Source organism: Sinohyriopsis cumingii, chromosome 5 (assembly GCF_028554795.1).
Source record: "Sinohyriopsis cumingii isolate HCF-2022 chromosome 5, ASM2855479v2, whole genome shotgun sequence".
In the NCBI taxonomy this organism is placed as follows: Eukaryota; Metazoa; Mollusca; class Bivalvia; order Unionida; family Unionidae; genus Sinohyriopsis; species Sinohyriopsis cumingii.
The window spans coordinates 130,700,847-130,727,664 of NC_142965.1; the positions used below are offsets into that span (position 1 = coordinate 130,700,847).

The 26,818-nt window shown below is 34.6% G+C and overlaps 1 protein-coding gene across 1 annotated transcript; it reads left to right on the forward strand.

Annotated features, from left to right (window-relative positions):
* Positions 1 to 5,121: 5,121 nt before the first annotated feature.
* On the forward strand, positions 5,122 to 16,995 carry LOC149800248 (uncharacterized). The gene is made up of 2 exons (XM_089957208.1): positions 5,122 to 5,280; positions 15,920 to 16,995. Exons 1-2 carry the CDS (start codon positions 5,220 to 5,222, stop codon positions 16,285 to 16,287), a joined length of 429 nt encoding a protein of 142 aa, XP_089813334.1. The 5' UTR covers positions 5,122 to 5,219; the 3' UTR covers positions 16,288 to 16,995.
* Positions 16,996 to 26,818: the final 9,823 nt, after the last annotated feature.

Consider the following 26,818-nt stretch of genomic DNA (forward strand, 5'->3'; position numbering starts at 1 on the left):
ATAAAAGCAATCATTTACTGACAGCGATGTCCATTGGAACTCACATATGGATGCCGCGGCAGCCCGTTTAAAAACCTTGTTATAGCTATTTTTCCTGAATTATTGGTTTTATCGACATGGAATTGTCACTAAAAGGTTTGTTATGTTGTCTAGCTGCGTTTGATGAAATTAGAGATGATCTGTTACCCAGTATGGCAGATATGATGCCCATCTTGAAACTATTTTTATCAAAGCTTCGCAAGCCCCAATGGTCGTATCGACGTGTGGGTTTTCACCAAAAGACTACTGAAGATATGTGGTTGGTCCACGATGGAAATGGTGACGATTAAATCCCCAGTATCGCTTCTTTGGGGAATATCTTGAAAATCTTACGGATAGTTGTAGTGATATGGTGTTTTCTCAAAAAGACTACAAGCGGTATGTTGTTGGTCCAAAATTTAAATGTTGCCAATCAGATCTCAAATATGGTCGTATTGGTAGCTATCTTGGCACTTTTATTGTTAACAATGACCAGACGGACACGGGGTTTTCACTATAAGACTTAATGATATATCGAGTTGCTTTTAAATGGAAAATGTGCTGATCAGACTTCCAACATGACCACCATGGTAGCCATCTTGAAATTTATGTCATAGCTATTTCTTCTGAACCGATGGTCATATAAGGTTTGCACGAAAAGACTTCTTATTAATATTTTGCTAATGCTAAACAAAATGGTGTTTATCACACTTGCAATCTGAGTCATCTTGAAAATAATATTATCGGGTCTTATCTTTAATGGATTGTTTTACCGACATGGGGGTTTTCACTGAAAAATTTCTTACGATCTGAACTTGCTTATAAATTAATGTGGAAACGACCAAACCTCCAATATGGCTACCACTTCATAATGTCTTTCTCCTGAACATTGGGTCAGCCGGTGCGCATTGACTTTTAAGTAAATGCCTTTGTATTAAATCTAGATGATTTTAAATAATATTGATATTGATTTGTTCTTCAACATGATGGCCTAGGCGATCATATTGAAAACTTGTTAACACTACATTTCTTTCTGTGGTTATGGTGTTGACATAGGGGTTTCCACTAAAGTATCTCGTTCTTGCAGTAGATAGCGGTTCATGTGTATTAGAATAATGATGAAAAAACCTAAAAATAATGACGACATTGAGGGCATCGTGGAAACTTTTTCATGGTATCTTCTTCTAGTCGTGTCGGTATGGGCTTGAACTAAAACACTATAGGAATATATAACTTGCTTTGAATGAAGAAAGTGCTCACCTGACATCCAAGTTGCTACTATAGTGACTATCTCGAAAGATTTTTTTATTTATTTCTACCCTCTTTACATGACTGGTGTCATTATTGTGGGTTTTTAGTAGAACACCTTTTGCAATATTTAATTGGTTCTAACTGGTTCTAAATGAAAATGGTGCATATGTTGCTACCAACATACCTTCAACTTTGTGATGAAATTTTTATAATCAGACGTAAATGACGTTGGAGTCGAGCAAAAAGCCGTCACATTTTTTTTTACATCATATGTCTTATAACTACAGTGACCTGTACACATTAAGTACATTTGGACCAGACTTTGTATGAGCAAGTTGATAGCCAACACACTGATATTCCAACACCATATGTCTTGACTCGGATTTTAACTGTTCTGGCTTGTGAGCATGATGATAAGAACAAGTATGAATGGATTTTTAACGACTTTTTTTGGGATAGATTTATAGAAAGAAATGTGCCTTAAATAGTGCCATTTTAATAACTGCTCCCCACCCCACCCCCATATCATAATGATAAAAAAAATATTAATTGTATATTTAACCAAACTTAGCATGTGGGTATATTTGGACATTTTCTGAGACAGTACAATGATATTAAGTTCAAGATCAAAGGTCATGACCAAGAATTGTGAACTGCTCTTAGAGGTTAATTGTAAACATGTTAACTCCAACATGTGAGTGTGCGTGATTTGGATTTATAACGTAGCTTTAGCAATTTTCAGGCGTTTCGCTACGATGTCTGCAGTGTGGCAGTGTCTAGTGATGTCTAGCACTGGGATATCATGCTGCAGACATGTAGCAAGATATCCACCCCAGTCACTTTATACTGACACCAGACCGATTAGTCTAACGCTAACCTTTTAATGCTGAGCTGTTAGTACCATTTGTATAAGTCTTTGATATGACTCGGCCGGGGTTCGAACCAGCGACCTCCCACAAATGAAGCAAACACTCTAATCACTAGGCCACAGGAGTGATCCTTTCAACATGTAAGAAAATGTTATTTGATATATTAAAGCCCCAATGCCGCTGTTACGCGAAAAATGTCGTACATGCCAAATCATCTGAACAATATTTAATCTATAATGATAGTTATCCTAAGCATTAAAATTAGATAATATCGACGTTTCATCACATTATGAGGCATGTAATTTATCCCTCGAACTGAAAAACCCGGCCATTTTTCACACGCATACTAATTAATCCAATGTTGATCGGTGACATATGTGGGTCAACCGATTTCATTCGAAAGCTGGAACACAAGATTTGATGATATCACTGTTGTATAAATAAGAAGCCAGTACCACGCTGTCAGATATGGTATGTGATCATTGTAAGGTACCCCATTCTCATTTTGCGTTTGATATGATGCAGTACTCGGCCTTGCATTTACGGGCATTTTTTTCTTTCTTCAAAGACATAACTGACGTACTTTGTTTTTTTGCAAGCCGTAAGCTCACCAATTAATATGGAAAATTGCAACAGTTGAGTTTATCTTAGGCCCAAGTTCGCCCTTCAAAGTATTCCAGAGTTCAAGATGATCACCAATATTCACCCGAATCTTATTTTTATTTAATGCGCGCTTTGTCTTCTCAGATCCACATTTTAAAAAAGCGGGCCTGTCTTTCTTCATTCCCTCTTGAGTCGATTTGTCCGCCGCGTTCGAATACTGTTGTTATTAGATTAGTCAATAATGGAATTTGTAGAATGCATCACATCACTACATTTGGAGCACTCCCGAAAATAAATATCTGAACGTCGTTTAGATCTAATATCTTTATTAAATCAAAGAACGGTTAATGTCAGATACTTTTTAAGAAATCATTTACTTCCTTCCAAACTTTAGTTGGATTGGAACAATGATGAAGTAAGTGAAAAACGGCGGTATTGGTGTTTTAACGTTTTTCAAGAATATCAAAACCATTTCAATACTCAGGACTTACAAAAAAGTAATAGGACAAAAGAAAGGGACTTATTTTGTATTCTTGGAAATTCTTTTCCGCCATACATGTTACTATTATTTGCTATATTATATACATCTCACAGAAGCTGAACAGCTTTAATACATTTATACTTATCTTGTCGTATTTCATGTTTACATTTATTAGGAAGGATTTTGTTTGTAATTCATTTTAACATGTGTCAGGCGTCTTAGCTGGCCCGATATAGCCCCTGAAGTGCTGGTATGCCGTGAGACACTGCTACATATATACGTCTGTCTTTTTTGTCCAAAACAGCGTCAGTCAGTTCATGGGGCTCGTGTCACAAATGTATTTTATCTACCCTACAACTGAAATTCAACTGGACATTCATAATATTCATATACAAAAAAAAAATGAATTGCTACCTGAGACACATTTAATCAAATACAATTTTTAACAGTTTATCCTAAACTTAATGCTAATGTCACGCGCCTTTGGATAGTTCGAATGTTAAAATTTTCAGCATAACAGACTGCAATACAGCTGACTGAAAACTGGGACCCAATTGTTTCGTCATGCCGCTCCCTGTAACATATATCAGAGATATGCATGTTTGAGATATATTTGGCTATTAGCATGGGGATAGCAATCACGTATTTTGGATATTTGAGCGTTCAGGGTGGTGCATCTGTTAGTCAAGCGTTGCCCATGAGATAAAATTGGTGACAGTTAACTATCACTGACGTTCTCAACTCTTCAGTTTGTCTCCTAATTGATTCAGAAAAACTCTGCATCTCTTTGATGTCTGTTTCTTACTTCCCTTTTAGCAGGGAACAAGATGAACTTCACTACGTTGAGCAGGCTATATTTGACTTGCTGCTCAGTTACATGAACCGTTCAAAATTTGACATCATTACACTCTTGTCACACAGGCTTTTTGCCTGACGCAATAATTTCTTATGTACAACGGATTATTGAATCTTTTAGTATGAATACAACAAGTAGCCAAGGGTAAATGTTTCTACAAAAAAAACCCCAAAGAAACGCATACCCCCACCACCAAACCTAGATTGTATGACCTTTGACCAGACAAGAACTTTATAATATAAATGATAGTTTAATCAAGAGCAGATATGGCGTCTGTTTGATTACAATGATACATGACAATCCCAGAATTTAATATATTGCTGAAATGCAAATATGACAATATGTGAAATGCATGCTAACGTCTGGTTGCTTTAAAATTGTAGACAAAATACTGCCTAGCTGGCGGTTTTAAGGTCATTCCATGGAGCCGTACATCAGCAACGATTTTGGGGGTAATATATTTAAGTTATCTGTCGTCGCCGGTCTTAAACCACCTAATATTTTTAAATCTTAGCTGGCTATTTTCTTCATTTTTATTTATTTCCAGACCAGGAAAAGAAAATATAGCATGTCGTTTAAGGAATCTCGTTTATGTTACCTTTGGCTTCCGAATTTGGGCTGTAAGTTTCTCATTTGCAACAGTAAGATATAATTCTTCTATAAAAAAAATTACGTGGTAATTTTGAAATAACATTCGACAATGAATCGTATTGGTGTCTCTCCTTACAGTAATGTCATTACCTCTAACCGGAAATCAAAACTACTCGTGTTCCTGTACTACAAGCAAAAATCATGTTTGTTGCAAATTTTATAACAAGTAAAATTCTACGAATAATACCATTCATGCAAATGTTTAACATCATTTTCAGTGAGGTTATTATAACAACATTCGACACACTCTGACGCGTCATTTTGATAAAAGTGTCTCCAGATTGAAAGCGATAAATGGTGGGCATGATTTGTTCCCACTCCCATCAGGTATGACGCCATTAAACGGGAGGCTTGCGTATTTCCAGAAAGAGTCGATTTTTCAAAGCGTTATCAGTGAGTTGTTCAGCAGCGGTATAAGAGAGTATGTGAGAGGCAGCATAAATCAGTCTGTGCCAACATCTGTACTATATAGCAGCACTCCAACCAGTAAATGGATTTTGCAAAGTTTGTGACAACGCCTACCATTTTACTTCTATGCATACTGTGTTTAGGTAAGTAAAAACTACTCTTGTCAAACAACTCCATAATTATATTGTTCCAATTTAAATGACATGGTCTAAAAGACACTTTTCAACTTGTTAATGTGTTGCAGATTATTATTTCTTTGAAAATCCTGTTCATTAAAGGCTAGCATTTCAATCTGAGTCAAAACTATTAAACGAGATTTACGATATTAAATTAATATTTAAATTAATATTTACATTTCATTTAATTTAGGAAACAATCAACAGGTACAGTGAAAAAGAAACTAAACTTTTATATTAATCTATTCCATACATTAGAGTTAAGTTCTGAATATCCCGATTGCTGTTGTAACGGAGTAAATGCGTACATTTAAAGAAAACACGTATTCCCCAATCAATTATTCACGTGTTATCCCTGAATAGATTCAACGTAAATAACGAGATTTATAATTTTTAACTTTTTTTGCATACTTTAATAAATCAGTGCTTGTTACAATGAGGTATTGGTAACTCAGTGCTTTCCAGGTATACCGAAACTATAAACAAATATACACAAATATACATTCTTGTGTTTTACTATTCTAAAGCGCAGGTTCTCATTCCAGCCAAAAAGAGTATTTCATTTATAGGTTTATGTGAAAAAATATTAGTTTAAATTACTTGTGAGAAAATAACGGTTACATGATAGAAAAAAAGGCAAGTTATTGGTAACTGCCTGCAGATGATGATGATGATGATGATCATGATGATGATGATGATTATTATTATTATTATTATTATTTTCCCTGCCATGGAAAAACTAAATAAATAGAAATACAGGTATTGAAGAGGTGGAACAATAAACAAGAGATCTAAATTACCGATGGAGATACGTAATGCATACAAGGATGGATAGAATTTATAAAAAAAAAAACAGTAGACAGAAATATGAAATCTACATAAACAAAAGCAATAGATGAATGTTTGATTGGTATGGAGTTTATATATTAGTTCCCTTTTTGCATTGTTTTTTAAAATGTTCAATTCTAAAACGCGAACTTTACTCCAAAACCAAAGATACTCTATAAGCTTTCGTCTGACTCACACCGTTGGTGGTGGTGGGGACGGGAAGGGGGAAAGCCTTAAAGATATCCTAGGACCCGAATATGCAGCAAAGATTAGTAATATTGCATTTGTCTATGCATGTGTGGATTCACGTGAGGCATTGATTGTCTGGGGGTCTGTTGATCTTGTGCCTTCTGCTGTTTATACAGAGTATGAACTTAAGAATTTTTGCAAAATATTTTTTAACCATTTCCATCAACTTTGTGTACGATTTGTGAGTATGGTAGTTTCTCTTCTACTAAGATTCGTGATTAATAACACACCGAGTGTCCTTGCGTTGTAACCACGAATGTGTTCAAAGTCGGTTACTCTAACGTAATCTCACATAATCCAGATTCATTCTGGTTTGGCGCGTGTTGATTTTGTGCAACGTGCTGTTTTCTAATGTCGAAATTTCAAGTGTTACACTTCGGGTTCATGGATGGAACATGGACCCAATACACACTCCCACGTGCCATTTAGAGGCGACTAACGGAGGTTCAACAAAAGTTAGGTACAGTTCTAGTTGACTGATGCTGTCAGCGAAGAATGCAGTCTTTTGAAAGGTGTTTGTCTTTGCCAGTTTGTTGTGGGATGCATCATACAATGGCGCTCCAACTAAAGTCTTGCATTTTTTTAAAAAAAGATTGTGGATCATACAGAACGAAATTGACCTTGTATTTTAAGTCTTTTACTCTGTTGTTTTGCATTGGTCTTTATTTTGCCCTGGTCTTTGTTTCGCCTGGGTCTTTGTTTTTGCCTTGGTCTTTATTGGCCTTGGTCTTTGTTTCGTCTTGGTCTTTGTTTTACCTTGGTCTTTATTTGCCCTGGTCTTTGTTTCGCCGTGGTTTTGTTTTGCCTTGGCCTTTATTTGCCCTGTTCTTTGTTTCGCCTTGGTTTTTGTTTTGCCTTGGTCTTTATTTGCCCTGGTCTTTGTTTCGCCTTGGTCTTTGTTTTGCCTTTCTCTTTGTTTTTTTTAATGCGCCTTGGATGATCTTTTGCAGCAGCTTTACGTTTGGTCTGTTGTCTCGCGGTGGATATGCACTGTTAATTTGAGAGGCTTGTCTTCTCTAAGTCCGGAGAATTTGTCAAGGCGTTGTACTTTGCCAGTTGTGACAACTAAACTAGTTATTGCTTGACAGAAGATTATATAAATGAGCTATTAAACCCCATGCATACATACAGACAGATTGAAACATTTATTTTCCACACAATTGTTCTGGGACATGTTATGCTAACAGGAGAGGGATGCATGTCGAGTCGCAATGGTACATTGCATGGTATTGGGAATCTGATTAAATATCATAATCGATCAATAACAGAATCCACGTGACAAAACTGGGCCTTTTCAAAGTCCAAAAATATATCACATTCTGCCTCCAGCCCCAATATGACAAAGAATTCAGCAGAATAGTATATTAACAAAGCTGAACCACCTTCAGCGGCAATAATTACGGCATCCACGTCCTTGAATGTACACTTCTTGGATCTCTCACTCGTCCAGAGACAGTGTTGGCAAAGACGGTCGCCATACATCCTCAGACCCGCGTGAGAACGCATAGGCAATTATGGCCTGAGTTGCATCCCATACAATTCGTACAAAGTGGCTGTTTACGGCCAGTTAAACCGTTTCCATCATCACCAGCCCCGCACATAATACCGTCCTGCGTTTTGTTGTTGTTGTACGTTGTTGTTGTTTATACGTCGGGATAAGAAAAATCACCTCTTCTTTGAAGTGAAATAAAAATATATTAGAAAGCTGGAATACGCATACTGTGTCCGTTTCGTGTGGGGAACACCACTACTTTAAAGAAAACATTAAAAGTACAAATTCAGAAATTAGTGGGTAAGCAAGATATTAAGGTACTTTAGAAATCGAACTTAAAACCGCCAGGACCGCTCACATTTTGTTGTAATCTCGTGTAAAAAAATAAAATAAATAAAAAACCACATAGCCAGTCATACAATGATGACAATAATCGAATACTGACTTAAATTCTTTTTCAAAATATAAACAATGATAGAAAGCTTCATTATATTGAATTCAGCAGTTTTTGGGACTGGGGACGTATTTTATAAATTTAACGAGAGAAAAACAATATCAGAAATAAGAGTAAATGCCAATTTTTTTAACAAGTATTGACCGGTTAAAGTGAGTTCAAAGCTGGATCTATTGCAAAATAAGGTTCATGAGAAAAAGCATTTTAATTTTTCTATCTAAAACATTTATTAAGTTAACCAGAAACGCGTCGCAGTCACAAACAACATGTAGTCAGTAAGTAGCGATGATGACTTTGAGATGCGTAGCATGGATATGACAGGGAGATGATTATGATAGGACAGGATGTGGAGGAACAATTTTCATAATTGATGAGGTATAGATTATATTCTGTCAAACTTACAGTACAACTTGACGATATTGCTAACTCTGCAAACTCATTATAAACAATTCAACAAGAACAAAGTTTCGTGGAGAACAAGGTCGTATTTAATACAACACTTGGTAAGTCAGTTATTTTATAAAAAACATAGCAATGACAAACATTTCACAAGAATACAAAATCAGTTATAAGAAATGTTTTAAGTTTCTGGAGAAAAAAAACGTGAAATATTCTCTAGATTTTTAAACTTTTGATTTAAATGTCTGATATAGAACAGCATTTAATAATCTATATAGCGATCATGAAAGTTCAGTTGCTTCCCCAAATACTCAAATACCAATAAATTGTAAAAACAAATTAATGAAGCAAAATAAAATTAAGAAAAACTGATTTAAAAGAATGGTTAACCGAACAATACAAGAACACATTAGAGCAAAAGACACCCCTTGAAAAGAGTAACATCGATGATCAGTGGCAAGCAGATATATTTGACATGCAAAAATATGAAATATACAAAAGTGGATGCAAATACAGTTTGAAAGTGACACATATTTGTTCTGCGTTGAAAAGACAATGTTATTGAAAATACACCTGCGCTCAATAGAAAAAGAAAGAAATGGAGATGAAATACATGATGCTTTCAGATAAATTTGTAGAAAGCCAAGTCTGTAAATATACAGATTGGTGAGGGAAATTAGTTCCCAGGATGAAAGTTAAGGATTTGCTGGGAAAGAAAACATTTAATAATTTCGTCGCACTCAGGCGAAAATTACTTGTAGTGGAAAGGTTTAATAGAACCATAAATACTACACAATGGAATTATTTCACTCAAAATAAAACCAGAAAATGTGTTGCGTTTTACCAGAGCTAATTGAATGAGCCAATAACACTCATACAGAGCAACTGACTCCGTTTGTAGCAAATAAGGAAGAAAACATATTTCAGTCGTTTAGAAATTGAAAGACTTAAAAGGATAGGATGCAGGAGGGGATGACGCACGAACACGAACATTCTCTTTGCTACAATCAGAAGGACAAATTGAAAAGCTTCCATAATATGAAGAATCGAGATGACGGAAGAAACATGTATAGATAGATAGAAGTATTAAAGAGCATGCAAAATTCGAATCTTGTAGAAAGTTTGTATTATAAAAAAACGTGTTTGTACTCAGATATGAGGTTAGTGGTTAATACTGTACAAAACTGAGAAAGAGGGAAAGAGCTGACATATACTAACATTTATTGAACAGTGACATAGAAGACGCTCTTAAAAATATTTTGATTTATAAAAACCAATTGACGATAACAGAAACAAGTATTTTCGATTGTAACGATTTCGTAAACAATGATACAAAGCAATAAGTAATGATATATGCATACAGCACGATGAAGAGCAGACGAGAAACACGACATTGAAGAATATTTAGAACCAATAAAACATAGGACAAACAGGCATGTAGATGCTTTAGAAATCGATATTACGAAATGTTTAAAATCTGTTTAAATACAAATTTTATAACAACCTACATGCTGACGATGAACGGTCTCAAACGTATAGAAGAGCACATCGACAGAAATTGTTCATAACATCTGTATGGTACAATGTAGTATTAACAAAACAGACAAATTGATTTAAACATGAAATAACATATTTCAATGATTTTTGGCCAAAAGTTTACAACGAAAACAGCTGCATTTGAAACTGAAATAGATATAAAGAGTCTTTCGCATTAGGCGAAAGCGTTGATACAGTTTATATCAAAATAAACAACAACATAAATTAAAAAATATAAATAAAATCAATCAAAATTTAATCTAACAGGGAAATGGGCATAATTAATATTTCAATTTACGTGGAAAGGGAAATCAATAAAAAGGAGTTTCAAGAGAAAAACACTTACTAATGCCGGAATGTGTATTGCTTTACGGTTTCCGCATTGTACTAAACTAATGCCGGGTTGTGTATTGCTTTACGGTTTCCGCATTGTACTAAACTAATGCCCGGTTGTGTATTGCTTTACGGTTTCCGCATTGTACCCAGTCAAGAGCGTCCGGATGATATTGAATTAACTGCACTAAAAAAGGAGTAAAACTTTAATAATAGAATAACATCATCAGCGAAGAAAACAAAAACGTTGTTAGATATCTTTAAGTCTGTAATTACACATGATGAACTGGTTGAACCTCGTGCATGTAGCTATGATCCGTAAATGTTTTTGCAGGACACAAATTACATGAATTTGCAGATTTAGACCATTATGTCATTCGAATAAAAAAGTTAGGATTACATACATCGACAAGTGTCCTTTTCACAGAAACAATAATGTTCGGTCCGGCGTTTATAGATGAAATGATGCAAAACAAAGTGAGGCATGCTATTTGGTTCCGTCACGTGTACGTATTGGATGCTAACAACGCTGCGGTTTACAATTTGCGCAGAAAACCTGTGCAGGTACCACGATATCATATGAATATAATACTGTCAGTATCACAATTATCTGATACTTCAAACATATTCCCCTCTATTCATCTATTCTGTTCGTCAATTACATTCTTTTCTTCATACGGTGTGTATTGGTTGATGACCACCTTATACAGAGATTGTTGTCAAATAGTTACATAAGGAATTACCTGATCTTGACCTTGACCTTGACCTTTCATAGTTGCCATAGTTTTTGTTGTCTTTCCATCTTTGTTCAAGTAGTATTCATGACTTGCTTCAGCACTTCTAAGCCGTATCATGCTAATTCCATAATTTGTTCAACTTTCAATCATCATAAACGTACCATAGTATGTCAAACATTGAAGTTGTACACCCAGTATCCTTTAACTTGCATAAATCGGTTTAAACCGTTTTACTGTAATATTGCCATGCTCCAAGTAAGTGGTTTCTGTGTGTATTTGAATGGCTAATGAAACCAATGTGTGCCCTGAACTGTCTCTTGCATACTTGCTGACGGGTTGTCCAATATATTTGTTAAAGGTTGTAAAATTAATAACATTAGATGTTGCACAGTCTGTATTATCATAATGCTACTAAATTTAGTATTACTATTAATGTAAGAATAGTGCGAACATCTGTTTCTAAAAACCGTTGTCTGCATCCTATTTATAAAAAAGGAGGCCCCCTTTTATACATGTGTTAAAAGATATTACTCCAAATTTTATAGAACTATTGAGATTTTCAAAGACAGTGAACTACATCACATCTATTGCTTGAAAAGGTAGACTTGCCCATGCAAATTAGGCTACAGTGTTACTAAAGGAACTCCCGTTTGATTGTAAACAAACTGGAGGGTGTGCGAATACTACAGGAGTGATTTTAAACGAAGCAGACAAATACATGTTTTTCTGTATTGATTCTGAGTATCATCCACGGGTTATGAGTGTGTGGTTTTTTAATTTTTAACGTAGCTTTAACAATTTTGCAGTCATATCGCTACGATGTCTGCAGAGCGGCAGTTTATAGTGATGTCTAGCACTGGGGCATCATGCCGCAGACACGTAGCATAATGTCCCACCCAGTCACGTTATCCTGACACCGGTCCGACCAGTCCTAACACTTACCTCTTAGTGCTGAGCGCTTAGCGTGGCAGCTGTTAGTACCATTTTTATAAGTCTTTTGGTATGACTCGGTCGGTGTTCGAACCCACGACCTCCCGCATCCGAGGCGGACGCTCTAACCACTAGGCCACCGGAGCGGTCCCCACGGGTAATACAAAATCAATACGACAGAAGACTCAAAAGTGTGTATAGGGTAATAAAATATCAACACGACATAAGACTAAAAAGTGTGTATCGGGTAATAAAAAATCAATACGAGAGAGACTCAAAACTGTATCAGGTAATACAAAATCAATACGATAGAAGATTCAAAACTGTGTATCGGGTAATAAAAAATCAATACGACAGAAACTCAAAACTGTGTATTGGGTAATACAAAATCAACACAACAGAGACTCAAAACTGTGTATCGGATAATAAAAAAATCAACACAACAGAGACTCAAAAGTGTGTATCGGGTAATAAAAAATCAACACGACAGAAGATTCAAAAGTGTGTATGGTTATAACAAATCAATACGACAGAGACTCAAAAGTGTGTATCGGGTAATAAAAAATTAACACAACAGAGACTCAAAAGTGTGTATCGGGTAATAAAAAATCAACACAACAGAGACTCAAAAGTGTGTATCGGGTAATAAAAAATCAACACGACAGAAAATTCAAAAGTGTGTATGGTTATAACAAATCAATACGACAGAGACTCAAAAGTGTGTAACGGGTAATAAAAATCAACACGACAGAGACTCAAAAGTGTATATCGGGTAATAACAAATCAACACGACAGAGACTCAAAAGTGTGTATCGGAGGCAGCGAATAAAATGTACAGAACAACCATTACACCAACAACAGAGATTCGGAAACAGATGAAAAGATGGAAAAACCAATAAGAATAAGGCAGTAAACATATTAACATATTTAGAGAGTGACATAGGTGAATATTGTTGGCTGTCTAGCTACACCTGAATATACATTGAAAATAATAATATACATTGAATATAATAATATACACTGTAAACTAATAACTACTGTAATTATTATATTAGAAATTAAATAGTGTGAAATATATTTCACTTTTAATATAGCTTTCAAATGCCTTGTACAGAATAGAAATTATACGTGAATGACATAAAGTGACAAGTCGATATTTTTGACAAGCATTATGGGTATATTTAAATTTGATTTACAAAAGAGCTGAACAGCTACGAAGTATTTGCCGCATACAATAGAAATTCGACGTGACAATAATACAATATGTATTCGGTGTGACAATATTACAATATGTATTCCATGTGATAATAATACAAATGAATTCCATGTGACAATAGTATAATATGAACTAGATTTCACAATAATACAGTATGAATTCGATGTGATAATAATACAATATTAATTCGATGTGACAGTAATACAGTAGGAATTCGATGTGGCAATGATACTGTATGAATTCAATGTGACAATGTTGCATTATGAATTCGATGTGACAATAGCATAATATGAACTAGATTTCACAATAATACATTATGAATTCGATGTGATAATAATACAATATGAATTCGATGTGACAATAGTACAATATGAATTCGATGTGACAGTAATACAGTATGAATTCGATGTGACAATGACACAGTATGAATTCGATGCGACAATGATGCAATATGAATTCCATGTGACAGTAATACAGTATGAATTCGATTTGACATTGATACAGCATAAATTCTATGTGATAATAATACAATAGGAATTTGATGTGACAGTAATACCTTATGAATTGGATGTGAGAATAATACACTATGAATACGATGTGACAATAATACAATATGAATACCATGTGACAATAACATAAAAACGACACAATACACTTTTTTTAAAACTAATATACAAACTAAACATTAAGAGCAGGGAATTACTCTCTATTGGATTTTCATCCTTCTGTTTATATGTTCTTCTGTCTAATCGTTTATCCACTCACGATTAAAACATACATACATACATACATACATACATACATACATACATACATACAATATTTTCGGGAATTAAAGTGTGTAAGGTTGACATTAACAAGCATGATGTAGAATGTAATATCAATGATGCATTTTTTTTTAAATTAACAAATAAACAATTAAAATGAAAAATAAATCTTGAAAATAAACAGCGAGTGAACGATGTAGAAAAGAAAATGTTTTGAGATGAAGCAACAAAAAAAAGAAAAGAAAGATAAATGAGAAGATATTTGAAGATGATGAGAGGGTCGGACATATCAGTTGAGCAATAAGAAGTTGCAATGGAATAAAATAAAAGATTAAATTATAGGGCCAATCAGTGGTTTTATCATTGCATTGGCATATAAAGCTTTAAATGTAGTAAAGGGAATTGATCAAGTTTAAAATATATGATTTTCTTGACTGAGGCAAACATATTAATAAATAAATTATTTAAATGTTGATTGGCCTATTTACAGTTTCGTATTAAAATTATTAGTTTCGTTAGTTTTCCTTAGATTCGATTTTTCTCGCTGTCATCGAAGCGTTTTGCAACTGCACGTCCGTCTGTTGTACAAATGAGGAATTGTTTTGTACGTCCGTCTTTTGTACAGAAATGAGGAATTATTTTATACGTCTGTCTTTTGTACAGAAATCAGGAAATTGTTTTGTCATTTTACTAGTTCTCGCCGAGGATTTTTGAAAGTTCAAGTTTGGATTTTGTAAAAATGTATGCCGATGACAATTTGTATTTGTTACATTTTAATTTCTTTTAATTCCTCGTCACTATTGGTTGGGTGCGATAAGTACTGAACCTGGTCATTTTCTGGCAATGTCCATCCTTTTTGGTTCACCGAGAATATGTGACCAGTAGATGTCGTTGAAGCTGAACTCCCTCCTCCTCCCCGCAGTGAATTTTGTATACACTGATTGACTTTAACACCATAATCTCTACAGGATTCTACGCTCTTCTTCCTCATCCTTATAAAGATTAATTATCTAAAGCAGACGACATTTCAACATGTATAGAAAAGCGAGATTGTTACAGTTGTGGAATGCTGTACTATAGACTTGAATAACCCTCTAGTCACACTTTTGACTGTTTGCAAAAAAGGTGTGCGCTTGTTTTAAATAGCAGTAAATGACAGTTTATGAAGTCACTGCAACATACGGATTAAGAACAGATCTGTGAACATCTTTTTAACAGAGGTAAAGCACTATATTTAAGCGGTGAACCAGCATTTTGTAACGGCGAATCACCGTTAAATGGCGGCTAACCAGTATCTGGTCGGTTAACCTCTATTTTCTAACCGTGTAACGCTATACAATAGCGGTGAACCAGTATCCCAAAAAATTAAACCGTATCTGTAATTTTGACCCTGTTCTTACAGCACATAACGGACTCGTTTGTCTCAAAACCAGGTCGAACACGGCACAGCCGTACCGTTCAATCGGTCTAATACGTAGTCCGAGTTTCCTCTAACCATTCCTACCCCATTTTTTTATATTTGGACATTAATGTTGGGGTGTAGGAAATTCAGACTGTTTAATACGATGAAGCGCGTGCTTTCTCATCCAATTTTATATATAACTACTATTGCCCTGATCGAATGCGAATCGCAAAATGTCTTATCTACCTGTATCTCCTTTACAGATCCTGCAAAAGCTCAATACCTAGAAGACGATGACTTAACTGCTGCTTTGGAACCCGAGCAGTTTGAGGCTGATAAGCGTTATTTCATCAGTTCGTGGGATCCACGAGACGACTGGCTACGCCGTGAAACCAATAATAACTTGGACACTACTTTGGTCAGTCTTATAAAGAGGGGGAATGGTCCGTTTTTACGCTGGTCCAGACTGAAGCAAGTGACACCATACTATACGTTCGACGACGGCATTAATTATGGCCGAACATACCTCTACCCTTCTCGAGATCTTGAACTCTACGGAAGTGACTTGACGGGCCAGCCTCGGAGAACTAGTAAGGCGGAGAGACTGAAACCCTATACCAGATATGTCTGATGAATTGGAATAAACAATTTACAAATATTTCTATGTTGGTTCGTTCTATCTGTCTGTTATTATGTATGGCCGTTTTGGAACACTTTCATCAAGAACCTATTGCTGATTATCGCTATAAGGTGACATTTTTTCCGCCTGAAGTTGATTGATGATCTATTCTAACAGTCGGTGGCTTCATACTTGATTTACTTGCCCAGAAACCTCGGAATAATTGGACACAATGTTATCAATGTCACGTGGTGAAGATCATGTGGATTTATGTAAAGCTGTGTAAAACTTCATGGGTGTTCTTATTATCCCAATTTTCTCTCGTCACTATTTCATTTCTATCGTATAGACTTGATGCTGATTACCGTCTGATGTATTTCCATGTCCCGGATAATATTAACATGCGAGAATTTATCAGAACAATTTGGGCCCGCAAAGGAGCAGTTTGAAGTAATTTAATTGAGCAATTTCGGCCCACAAAGGGGCAGTTTGAAGTAATTTAACTGAGCAATTTTGGCCCACAAAGGGGAAACATGAAAGAGCAGAATTAGTAAGAATAGCAGATACAGCCATTATTCAAAACAACTTAAAATAATAATGTAGGAAACAATAGCAATAATACCTTTAACTCTCTACAGATAAGTAAGACATGTATCTGAGTAAACATCGTAAATGTCATCTATTTCTTTATGATTTATGGGAATAAATGTGTGTAATGACTGAAGTATCTGTTGATCTTTGCTGTCAAGTAGTGTTTCTTATTTTGGCTCTTACGAAACGTAACAAGAAAAAGTGAAGACAACAAGCTTTGTAAAATTTAAACAAATAATTTATTTCCCTAGAAAGACAACGTAAAAATGAGGAAAAGAACTTACAGTTCTACGAATCAAATCCAAAAATAATCCAAAAATTAACAAATAGAAGTAATAGTAAATAAAAGTCCTAATGAAATTGAGTTAGAGTCCCGATGAAATCCAAAATGGAAGGCGATGACGGATGCTGTGGTCAGCGTCGTACTGATGTGTCAACAGTTCTTTGCTGAATCACAGAAAATAATAGTTCAATTTTAATTCTGTATAAATTTCAATAACTGTCTTCGTCTAAGAATTAATTAAGAGGACAAGTATATCCGGGGGAAAATAATCTCTTTAAATCCAAATAATTTGAAGAAAAATGAAATAATTAGCCCAAAAAAACTGGTCACAACATAAAACATTTTAACTTCTCAAATGTTAAGGCACTAATGAATATTCTTTCTCAAAACATCAATAATAAATATAGCTTTAACGCAAAACAGATGCCCGATAGTGGGTCAATCCTCTGGAAAAACCTAACGGAGTGGGTCTTTATGTTGACATTTAGAAATCTCATTTTCTTGTGCATGGATGGATACATATTATTTGTCACAATCTCCAAGTATGACTTCGATTCCGCTTCATGAATCTTACTCTGAGAAAGAATTTTTAAAAATGTGTTTAATATAGCTCTTACTGGTTTTGAATCAAGGTCAGAAACTAGGTCAGCATTAGATACAAAGTTTCTGTAAAGTTGCTTACGTCATAAATATAAAATAATCAGTCAGAACTGAACTCTGTTCCCGTAAATAAAGTTACATTACAATACCATGTCATGGAATAAAAGAAATTTAAAATTTACAAACAATTAAATTAAATCAAATATAAATTAAATCAAATATACATAACAGTAGTCAGTCAATTTTGTGACTGTAATCCAACGACAAAAGTTATTTGTCTAAGATATTTTCAACATCAAATAATCTCCATATAGATGCAGAATACTTATCACAAAAATGAAGACAAAGAATTCTATCCATACAAAATTCATGGAATATTTTTTATAGATTCTGTTGACAAAGCGACCAGTTTCTAGAGTAACATATGTGCTGAACATAGGATTATTTACTAGTGTTAGATAGGTATACAAAATAAATCTTTCATTAAAATATATATATATATATATATATATATATATATATATATATATATATATATATATATATATATATATATATATATATATATATATATAGTTTTGTAGAAATCTATTGTTCAAGCCTTTCATATTTGAATGCCTGTCATTTTCCCTGAGAATAAAATTTGTATATCTGGATTAAGTTTAGGTGGCACAGTGTGTAGGCAACACGTACGTACATTTGAAAAGACATATTTTGATATTATTATTATTATTATTATTATTATTATTATTATTATAAATAGAGACTAACATACAGTATGCGTTACATAATGTACTTGTCATTACAAAGTAATGGCATGGAACGCATAGTATGGATTCTCTGATCAATTCAAGATATATAACGTCGAGAAAAAAACATTTTGGGTCCCGGGTAGTCTACAGCGCTAGCATTTACCGATCACTGCTTTTCTCGCCTCTGTCCGCATGGGTCTCGGGCTCGGTCACTGTGGGTATGTGAGAAAGCTTGCCAGTAGCTTCCCGTGGGTCGGTGATTCTAGCCGAGGTTTCCCCGGGTTCTTTCTCAATCAGTTATACTGGTCGACATATATAGCCTATGTTGTGCTAAAAAAATGGCATTAAAACCCCAAAACAGCAACATTTATGTACGTATGTTTACACTTTTTCATATGGACAGAAAAATGACAGATAATCATAAAAATCATTTCTAACTATACGGACAAGGAAAAATCAACTTCCCGCCATAATAAACATACATTTACAGTCAGTGGCGTACGGAGCTAAATTGCCGCCCGGAGCGGAGGTCCGATATGCCGCCCTCTGCCCATATTTTAGGGTGGTGGCGTCACCAAATTTTACAAATATTATCCTCCTTTACCTCCCTCTCTCTCCCTTATTTCCTCCTTTTCTTTTCCTTTCTATTTCCACTTTCCTTTTCTCTTTTCTCCCTTTATGCCGCCCCTACAGAAGTGTCTTCCGGGGCGATTCGCCCCGATTATCCACCCATTCGGTGTACATTCTGCTACTCAACATCTGATAGGAACATGGCTCACAGTGGATAATTAAATCAAGAACATATGATATATTATTATGTGCAGCTGCCGTCTCTGATGTGCACATGTGTCTTGTTTGCAATATAATTCTTGTACATGTAAAACAAAATATACTATTACCATACGTTTATAGTTAAGTTAGCACTCTCTACTTTTTTTCTGTCTTATTGGTATCGAAGTATTTGTTTTTCTGTCCGATGACAAAAAAGTCAATTTTACTTTATTAGTAACTCTTTGTCTTCTTCATAGCCTTTACCTTAATCCTTATGTTTAACTTTTTGACTATTTCATCGTCTTAATTTGTAGATAGTGATAAGAATGACCATAACAGAAAGTAAAACCTTTCTCCTGAAAGTTCACGTTATTTATCCCTGATGATTTATACTTCAAAAGAAATGAGCAACGAAGAATGAAAGACGGTTTTGAAGTTTCCAAACAGAATATTCGAGAGTTCGATCTTTGTCTACCCACGTTGTAGATTCATTGGTACAAAATAGTTCATAACAATAATAAGCTTAATAATAATTTTGCTTATGCAAGTAAGTACTTTTCTTTGAATCCATTCTAATTCTTCCCAATTTGATTCTTTCAGCTCGTACCAAGAATATTTTCCAAAAGCCAAATTATTATAACAATAAGAAACTATATTGGAGTGTTAAATTAGGCTTCTTTATTAGATTTTTTTTACACACGTGCGATTTATGTGATTTATTATTACTACTCTGCTATATATTTTATCGCACGTCATTTGTTGTACAGTATGACTGTTGTACAGTATGCCTGTTTTACAGTGTGAATGTCGTACAGTAGGCCTGTTGTACATTATGCATGTTTTATTATACGCTCATTTTTGTTTCCGTTAACTTAACATTGTCAGAATCGTTCAGTATTTTACAATATTACATTCACGTGCACTTCATATTGCACTAACGTGTGCCCAATAGTGTATTAGGAACTACTGTGTAAAGAAATTATGTACACTCACGTAGTAGGCGCGGACTGCCACATACCAGCTGCTTTGCCAGATTCCGCGTTATCATTCTTGATACAATGTTTCAGATTTAGGCTAGCACTGATGCCAGATTTCATAAAATTGCTGGGTCCCACCAAATAACATGCATGTGACAAGGCATACACTGTCTTCTATAGCTGATAATAAGAATGGCAAAAAAATACTGACAGTTTTATATCCTTAATTTCCTCAAAATGCACTTTCTTAGTTCTGCAAATCCGAACTACATGAGCTATATCATGGGTCTCAAGCTTGATTACACCTTTCGAAATCGTACTGTAATATTCACTATAGTCCAAGTGCAATGACATCCACCTTACTGCACTCAAAATGAAATAAACATTAAATTTCATAGCGTCTTTTTGATACTTGCAATTGAAAGACTTCATATTTTCCCCCACATTATGATTTCAAACATTCAATGACAGAACAGAAACACACTTGCAAATGTCAACACGCTGCTGAAATCCGATGTACTTCATGTAGAATTGGTACAGATAAATCCAGACAATAATCACGAAATTTCGTAGAACCGACAAAATAACAAATCTAGTCATTCCAGATCAAATGGAAAAGTTGTAGCAATGCGCATTCATTCACAATATGACTCAAAATTTCAATTTTAAACAGACCAAAACGCCATTTTCTTTCGAACGTTTTGTCTAGCGCGCAACTAAGTTCAAATTTATTTGGCGGAGTTATGTGCGCATTAATAATGTTGCTGTTGTTGTGTAATGAAGAATCTGCACGTGTGTGTTTAGTTTGGAATACGGCATGCATTCGGTTACTTTGTTTCTTGTAGTGTATTTTTATTTATATAATTAAGCCTTAGGTGGAATAAGAAAAGAGCATATAATAAAAAGGTTACTGCATTTGTATGGGAAAATATGAATTAGTTTTGTCGGATTGATATACTGCACTCACAATGTAGTATTTCCATCCGAAAAACTCATTCATATTTTCCCATACAAATGCAGTAACCTATACGTACAGTATGACTGTTGTACAGTATGACAGTCATTAGTACAGTCATTTGAAGTAAGTCAAAACAAGTGACCTAATACACGACCTTTCAGATAAAGATTTTCACCTTGTAAGCATGTTAAAAAGATAATACATCATTAACCGATGATATACATGTTTTACATAAAAAGTACTGTTTAAAATGAAACGAGAGGTGTCACTATACATATAATTCTCTAATCAACGCAAGACCACATATCTCACAATCTGTCAAATAATATCCACCAACCGCACACCCGCACGGCCTCCCTTCGTTAAGTTTCCGTACCGCCAGCAGTTCTCGCCGTAGAAACTATACAACTCTCCCCTAACACAGGGAACTATTTTAACTCCGCCACCCTAGGCCGGTCAACCCATGTTGTCCAGGCACATTTCGTCAGTATAACTGCACTACATTTGCCGCCATGGCGACATAAACGTTATCTGCCGAGTTCGTTCTTACTGATTTCATTGTGTAATTTACCGGTTTCCTACCGCAAATACTGCCATTGCAGTCACACCACCAACGTACACCACTAGATTTTAGTAAGGACTTTATTATTCCATCGACACTGATTCGGTTTGGACCGGAATCAACTACTAGTGAACCATGGCATCATGGAAACTCACTAACACTTTACTCGGTGACGTTTGCTCCTAGTAACTGGCTAATTATTTCGGGCAAAGGAATATGTCTATTGCACAGAATTCCAATAATCAGACAAGTAATCACAAAAATCTAAGAATGCCTTAAAACATGGCGCTATAACCAAATGCGCATACTGCAAATTTATTACAATATTTCTGAAAAGGTGAAAATAAATATTATATATAAAAGATGTAAATGTATACCTTAAAAATTTCTGCATCTTAATCCAAGTTTCCAATTTTGCAAGTTTTCCCTCACGTACAATATCGTCTGCTAACCAACGTGTCAACTTGCCGCTAGAACGGGATTCTCAAGAATTTCCCGGCGTGTAGTCTGTTTCTAAATTCTTTAGTAATTTTTCCCCATAAACAAGACGTTGTAAACATATTACATCCTATTTATTGTTGTTTGTCTTCCACATAATTGACTATTTTTGATAAAATGTTGAACTTTACTAACTTTTTTACAAGATCGGCTTAGTTTGTCATTGTTACGTTGAATTTTTTACAACGAGCTATAAACTAGACCTAATTACTCGACTGAACTGCTAACAGAAACAGTCCAAAGTAATGTATTTCATTTCTATAGCCCGAATAGGCCTACATATCGCGAGCCATGAAAACACGTGGGTAGTATCCCGTGTGTCCAAAAATTAATATTATTTTGAACTAAATCTTCTAGTGACAATTGCCTCTTTTAAAATAGTAAGCATTACAGTATTTCATTTTCGTCAATCGGTCGAATTCGGTAAGCGTTTTGCTTCAATATTGGAGACGGAAACCTTAGGTGCACAGAAATGTCCGACAGCATTGTATATATACCACATACATTAAAAATAACATGGCTTTTCAAGTATTGGTATAAAGCAATTTGATATACCAGTACTATATCAAATTGTGATCCGGCTTTGGCGCAATAATACGCATATAAAAACATTCTTGCAACGGCACCTTTTCAACGGGATGCTGTCCAATCATTAATCATTATTAACGTATGAAAATAACTACAAAAAGTATTAATAATCTCCGTTTTCTAAATGAATTTAATATGGTACACAGCTTCATCGCAATCCTTTGTTCTTTCCGTTCCCCCACCCCTATCAATGCATAAGGAACAAAGTACGCAGAAATCTGGAGTGAGAATTTTTTTGGGGGGAGGGGGTTCGATGAAGACCTTGAAATTGAACTTGTACCAAGTAACCTACAAGAATATGGTTCGTCATAACGGTTTGTGAGCACTTTCCTTAGGATGTATCCTCAGTGATAATATTAGCAATGCTACAAAGTTGCAAACCTGTCAGCACTATACGGTAAATTTCCCGGTTACGTGGGACACATACCGTGTTGTGTTTAATGGTTCATTGTTGTTGTTTATTAAACCTATTAAAATGTTCTAAACATCGATATTACTATTAATTAAGTATGAAAATGTCCAAAGGCCCCCCACCTCTCTCTCTCTCTCTCTCTCTCTCTCTCTCTCTCTCTCTCTCTCTCTCTACCATTTCCGCTTGTCATCCCACGATGTCTCTTGACTTATAAATGATGGTAAAAGTTAAGTCAGACCGAACTAAGGATAAGAGAGAGGGAGTGAGAGAGAGTTTTAAAAGTCAAACAAAGAGAGAGAGAGAGATTTATGGTCGGTAGTACTGTTATCAACGCAGAATAATGATTTAGATCAACTGTAAATATATTAAAATATTTTAATTACCTGTTCGTTTTGTTTCTATTCAACACTAATGTCCATTCGCCGGCACTTGAATGGCAGCGCTCATTTGAATGGCGTAGCTAACCATGTGTTTCTAGTGCTCTACTTTCTTCATTAAAACCATTTTTCATGCTTAAATTATCAACGTGTCTTATACTGATTTAATCAATATGAATAAAAACAGAAACTAAAACAAGAAAACAATCAACTTATCCATATGGAAAGTTGATTGTAAATAGCAACAAAAGGCATAGAACTACATTTTGTAGTGGACACATTCGGGATGTGAGTTCATTCACTCGGTCAATACACAGTTTGCCTATAGTCAATCTTAAGCGCCTATTCTTTGAAACATGCGTAAATCTTCAGACAATCTTTTCTGCACACAATGGTGTACATTTTATACACTTACTGGTATATCTCCCGGCTGTTGAGCTACCATCTACATAATGTTTCAGGATCAAATCCTGTGTATGGCGACTTGTACATCAACGTAATTTTATGGATCAGATTGTTTTGGTTTTTAGTGTTTAACGCCATTTTTTAAAAGTATATGACAGGTTATATATGTTTGCCAGTATATTTGGTGAATGAAGAACCCGGGAAGAACCACTACCCACGGGAAGAACCACGATCCACGGCAATTTCCTTGCTTGAATTCGCTTTAATTTCCAAGTAATGTCTTTTTCCAAGAATATAAATGAGCACTTTGTATTTCCAGAGAAGAATATTTTTGCTTTATTCCAAATCTAAATACTGTACACAACAACGACCTTTGCCCAAATGTTATCACATGAATAAATAATATATCCAGTAAACAAAGTTATACATAAAAAAGCTGTGACCATAAAGCATGTGACAGAGTTCACCTACACAAGATCTGGCTATGTGAAGAAATTCAGATGTTCTTGACTCAGCTTAAGATAATAATCCTAATAGTTATCCAGTGTTGTTTACAAAACTGTCACAGATTTTGGACAAGGTTAGCTACTAGATACAATTTTATATTATCCATAGCATACAATGAAATAAAAAAGTAACAAACAATTCAAATTAATTATACATAACACTCAGGTTCAACAATTTTAGTCATATCGCTATGATCTTTGCAGTATGGTTGTTTACAGTGATGTCTAGCATTGGGGCAGACATGTAGAATCATGTCCCACCAGTCCCATTAGTCACATTATATTGATACCAGGCCGATCACTACTAACACTAACCTCTTAATGCCGAGGACCAAGCTAGGCATCAGCTTGTACCATTTTTGTAAGTCTTTTGTATGATTCGGCCCAGGTTTGAACCCGCGACCTCCCGCATCCGAGGTGTACGCTCTAACTACTTAGGCCACCGGGGCGATCATAAATTGGCTGCAAATGCCAAAAGTATATTCATTATTGAATGAAATGTACCATTCGAAGCAGATATAACGCAGGTAACGCATTATTTATGATTTGAAGGCTTTATAAACAAAACTATGTATCTTCCTAACAAGACGCTCATTAAAGCTAGATAATAAAGTGATAAATTTAAACATATTTGGTTTCCCCCCTTTATACCACGGTGTGTATTTATTCCTCAGTTCCAAATAAGATGTACATTCTATGACTAGAATTGAGCAGCAATCTGTTTTACTTTGGCACCATGTCTGGTCTGTTCCATCTGCCAGATTAAATTTCTCATATATATGATTATACACTTAATTTACTTAATGCAATTTTATATTTTTGGACACTTATATCTTCTAAATTACAAATGATAGCAAAAATTAGCAAACGTTTCGTAGAAAATACTTCTTGATGAAATCTCCAAACCAGCATTCCAATTTGTAAAAAGAATTATCTGACAACCTACGTTTTTTAATAGATAGAAAATGAATTATATCACCAACGCCTTGGAAAAGCCAAGCTTCATGCAGAGCTAGACTTGATAATAGGGTCTAACCATGGTTGCCCAGTTCTGATTTCCTGGTAAAACAGTACGATAGTTTAAAATGAATAACCGCCTTGTCTATTTTCTTTCATTCAGATGAACAGTTACTGTCAATATTTATTTGTCATAAAATATCTTATATTAATGCAGGAAACTGCCAATTTTACAATATTGAAATCGATTTTGTAAACACTATCACTGTCTTACGCCAAGTAATTTCTAAATAAAATGCAAGTGTACATTTTCAATAGAATTGGTTTTACAAATACACATGCTTCTGCTCAGCATTTTCTATAGGAGTTAAATGTTTATCAATGAATTTAAAACAGCATTTTACTATAGGAGTTAAATGTTTATCAATGAATTTAAAACAGCATTTTACTATAGGAGTTAAATGTTTATCAATGAATTTAAAACAGCATTTTACTATAGGAGTTAAATGTTTATCAATGAATTTAAAACAGCATTTTACTATAGGAGTTAAATGTTTATCAATGAATTTAAAACAGCATTTTACTATAGGAGTTAAATGTTTATCAATGAATTTAAGACAACATTTTACTATAGGAGTTAAATGTTTATCAGTGAATTTAAAACGGCATTTTACTATAGGAATTAAATGTTTATCAATAAATTTAAAACAGCATTTTATTACAGGAGTTAAATGTTCATCAATAAATTTAAAACAGCATTTTACTACACGAGTTGAACGTTTATCAATGAATTCAAAACATATCAGTAAATCTGCAATGTTATTTACTTAAGTAACAAACTGTTTTCTGAGCCGGGCCAAAGCTGGAGCTACAAACCAATTGATCAGTAAGAAACAATAACATTACATAAATTTAATTAAAAAAATACATAAGTGATATTTCTAAAAATGTCAAAATCTCTGTCTCATGCCTATTAAAGAAAAATGAACAATTTCGAAGTTATTCAACATTTCCTTTATCTAAATATCATTTTTTGTTTTGTTTTTTTAAGTTATTTGTCAATACATTTTTTTATCTATAACATCACAATTTTTTTAAAGCAAAATCGTCTTTTGCAAACCAATAGCTGAGTCAGAAAAATTACGATATCATCGGCATAATTTAATTTTAAAAAATGTTCCACTCCTATTTCTATTCCATCAATACCGTTAAGGTAGAAGTCGTCTTCTCGGTCAATCGCATGTATTGCAAATAAGTGTGTAGAAAAACATTCTACTTGACGTAAACATCAAATGCAAGAACACAA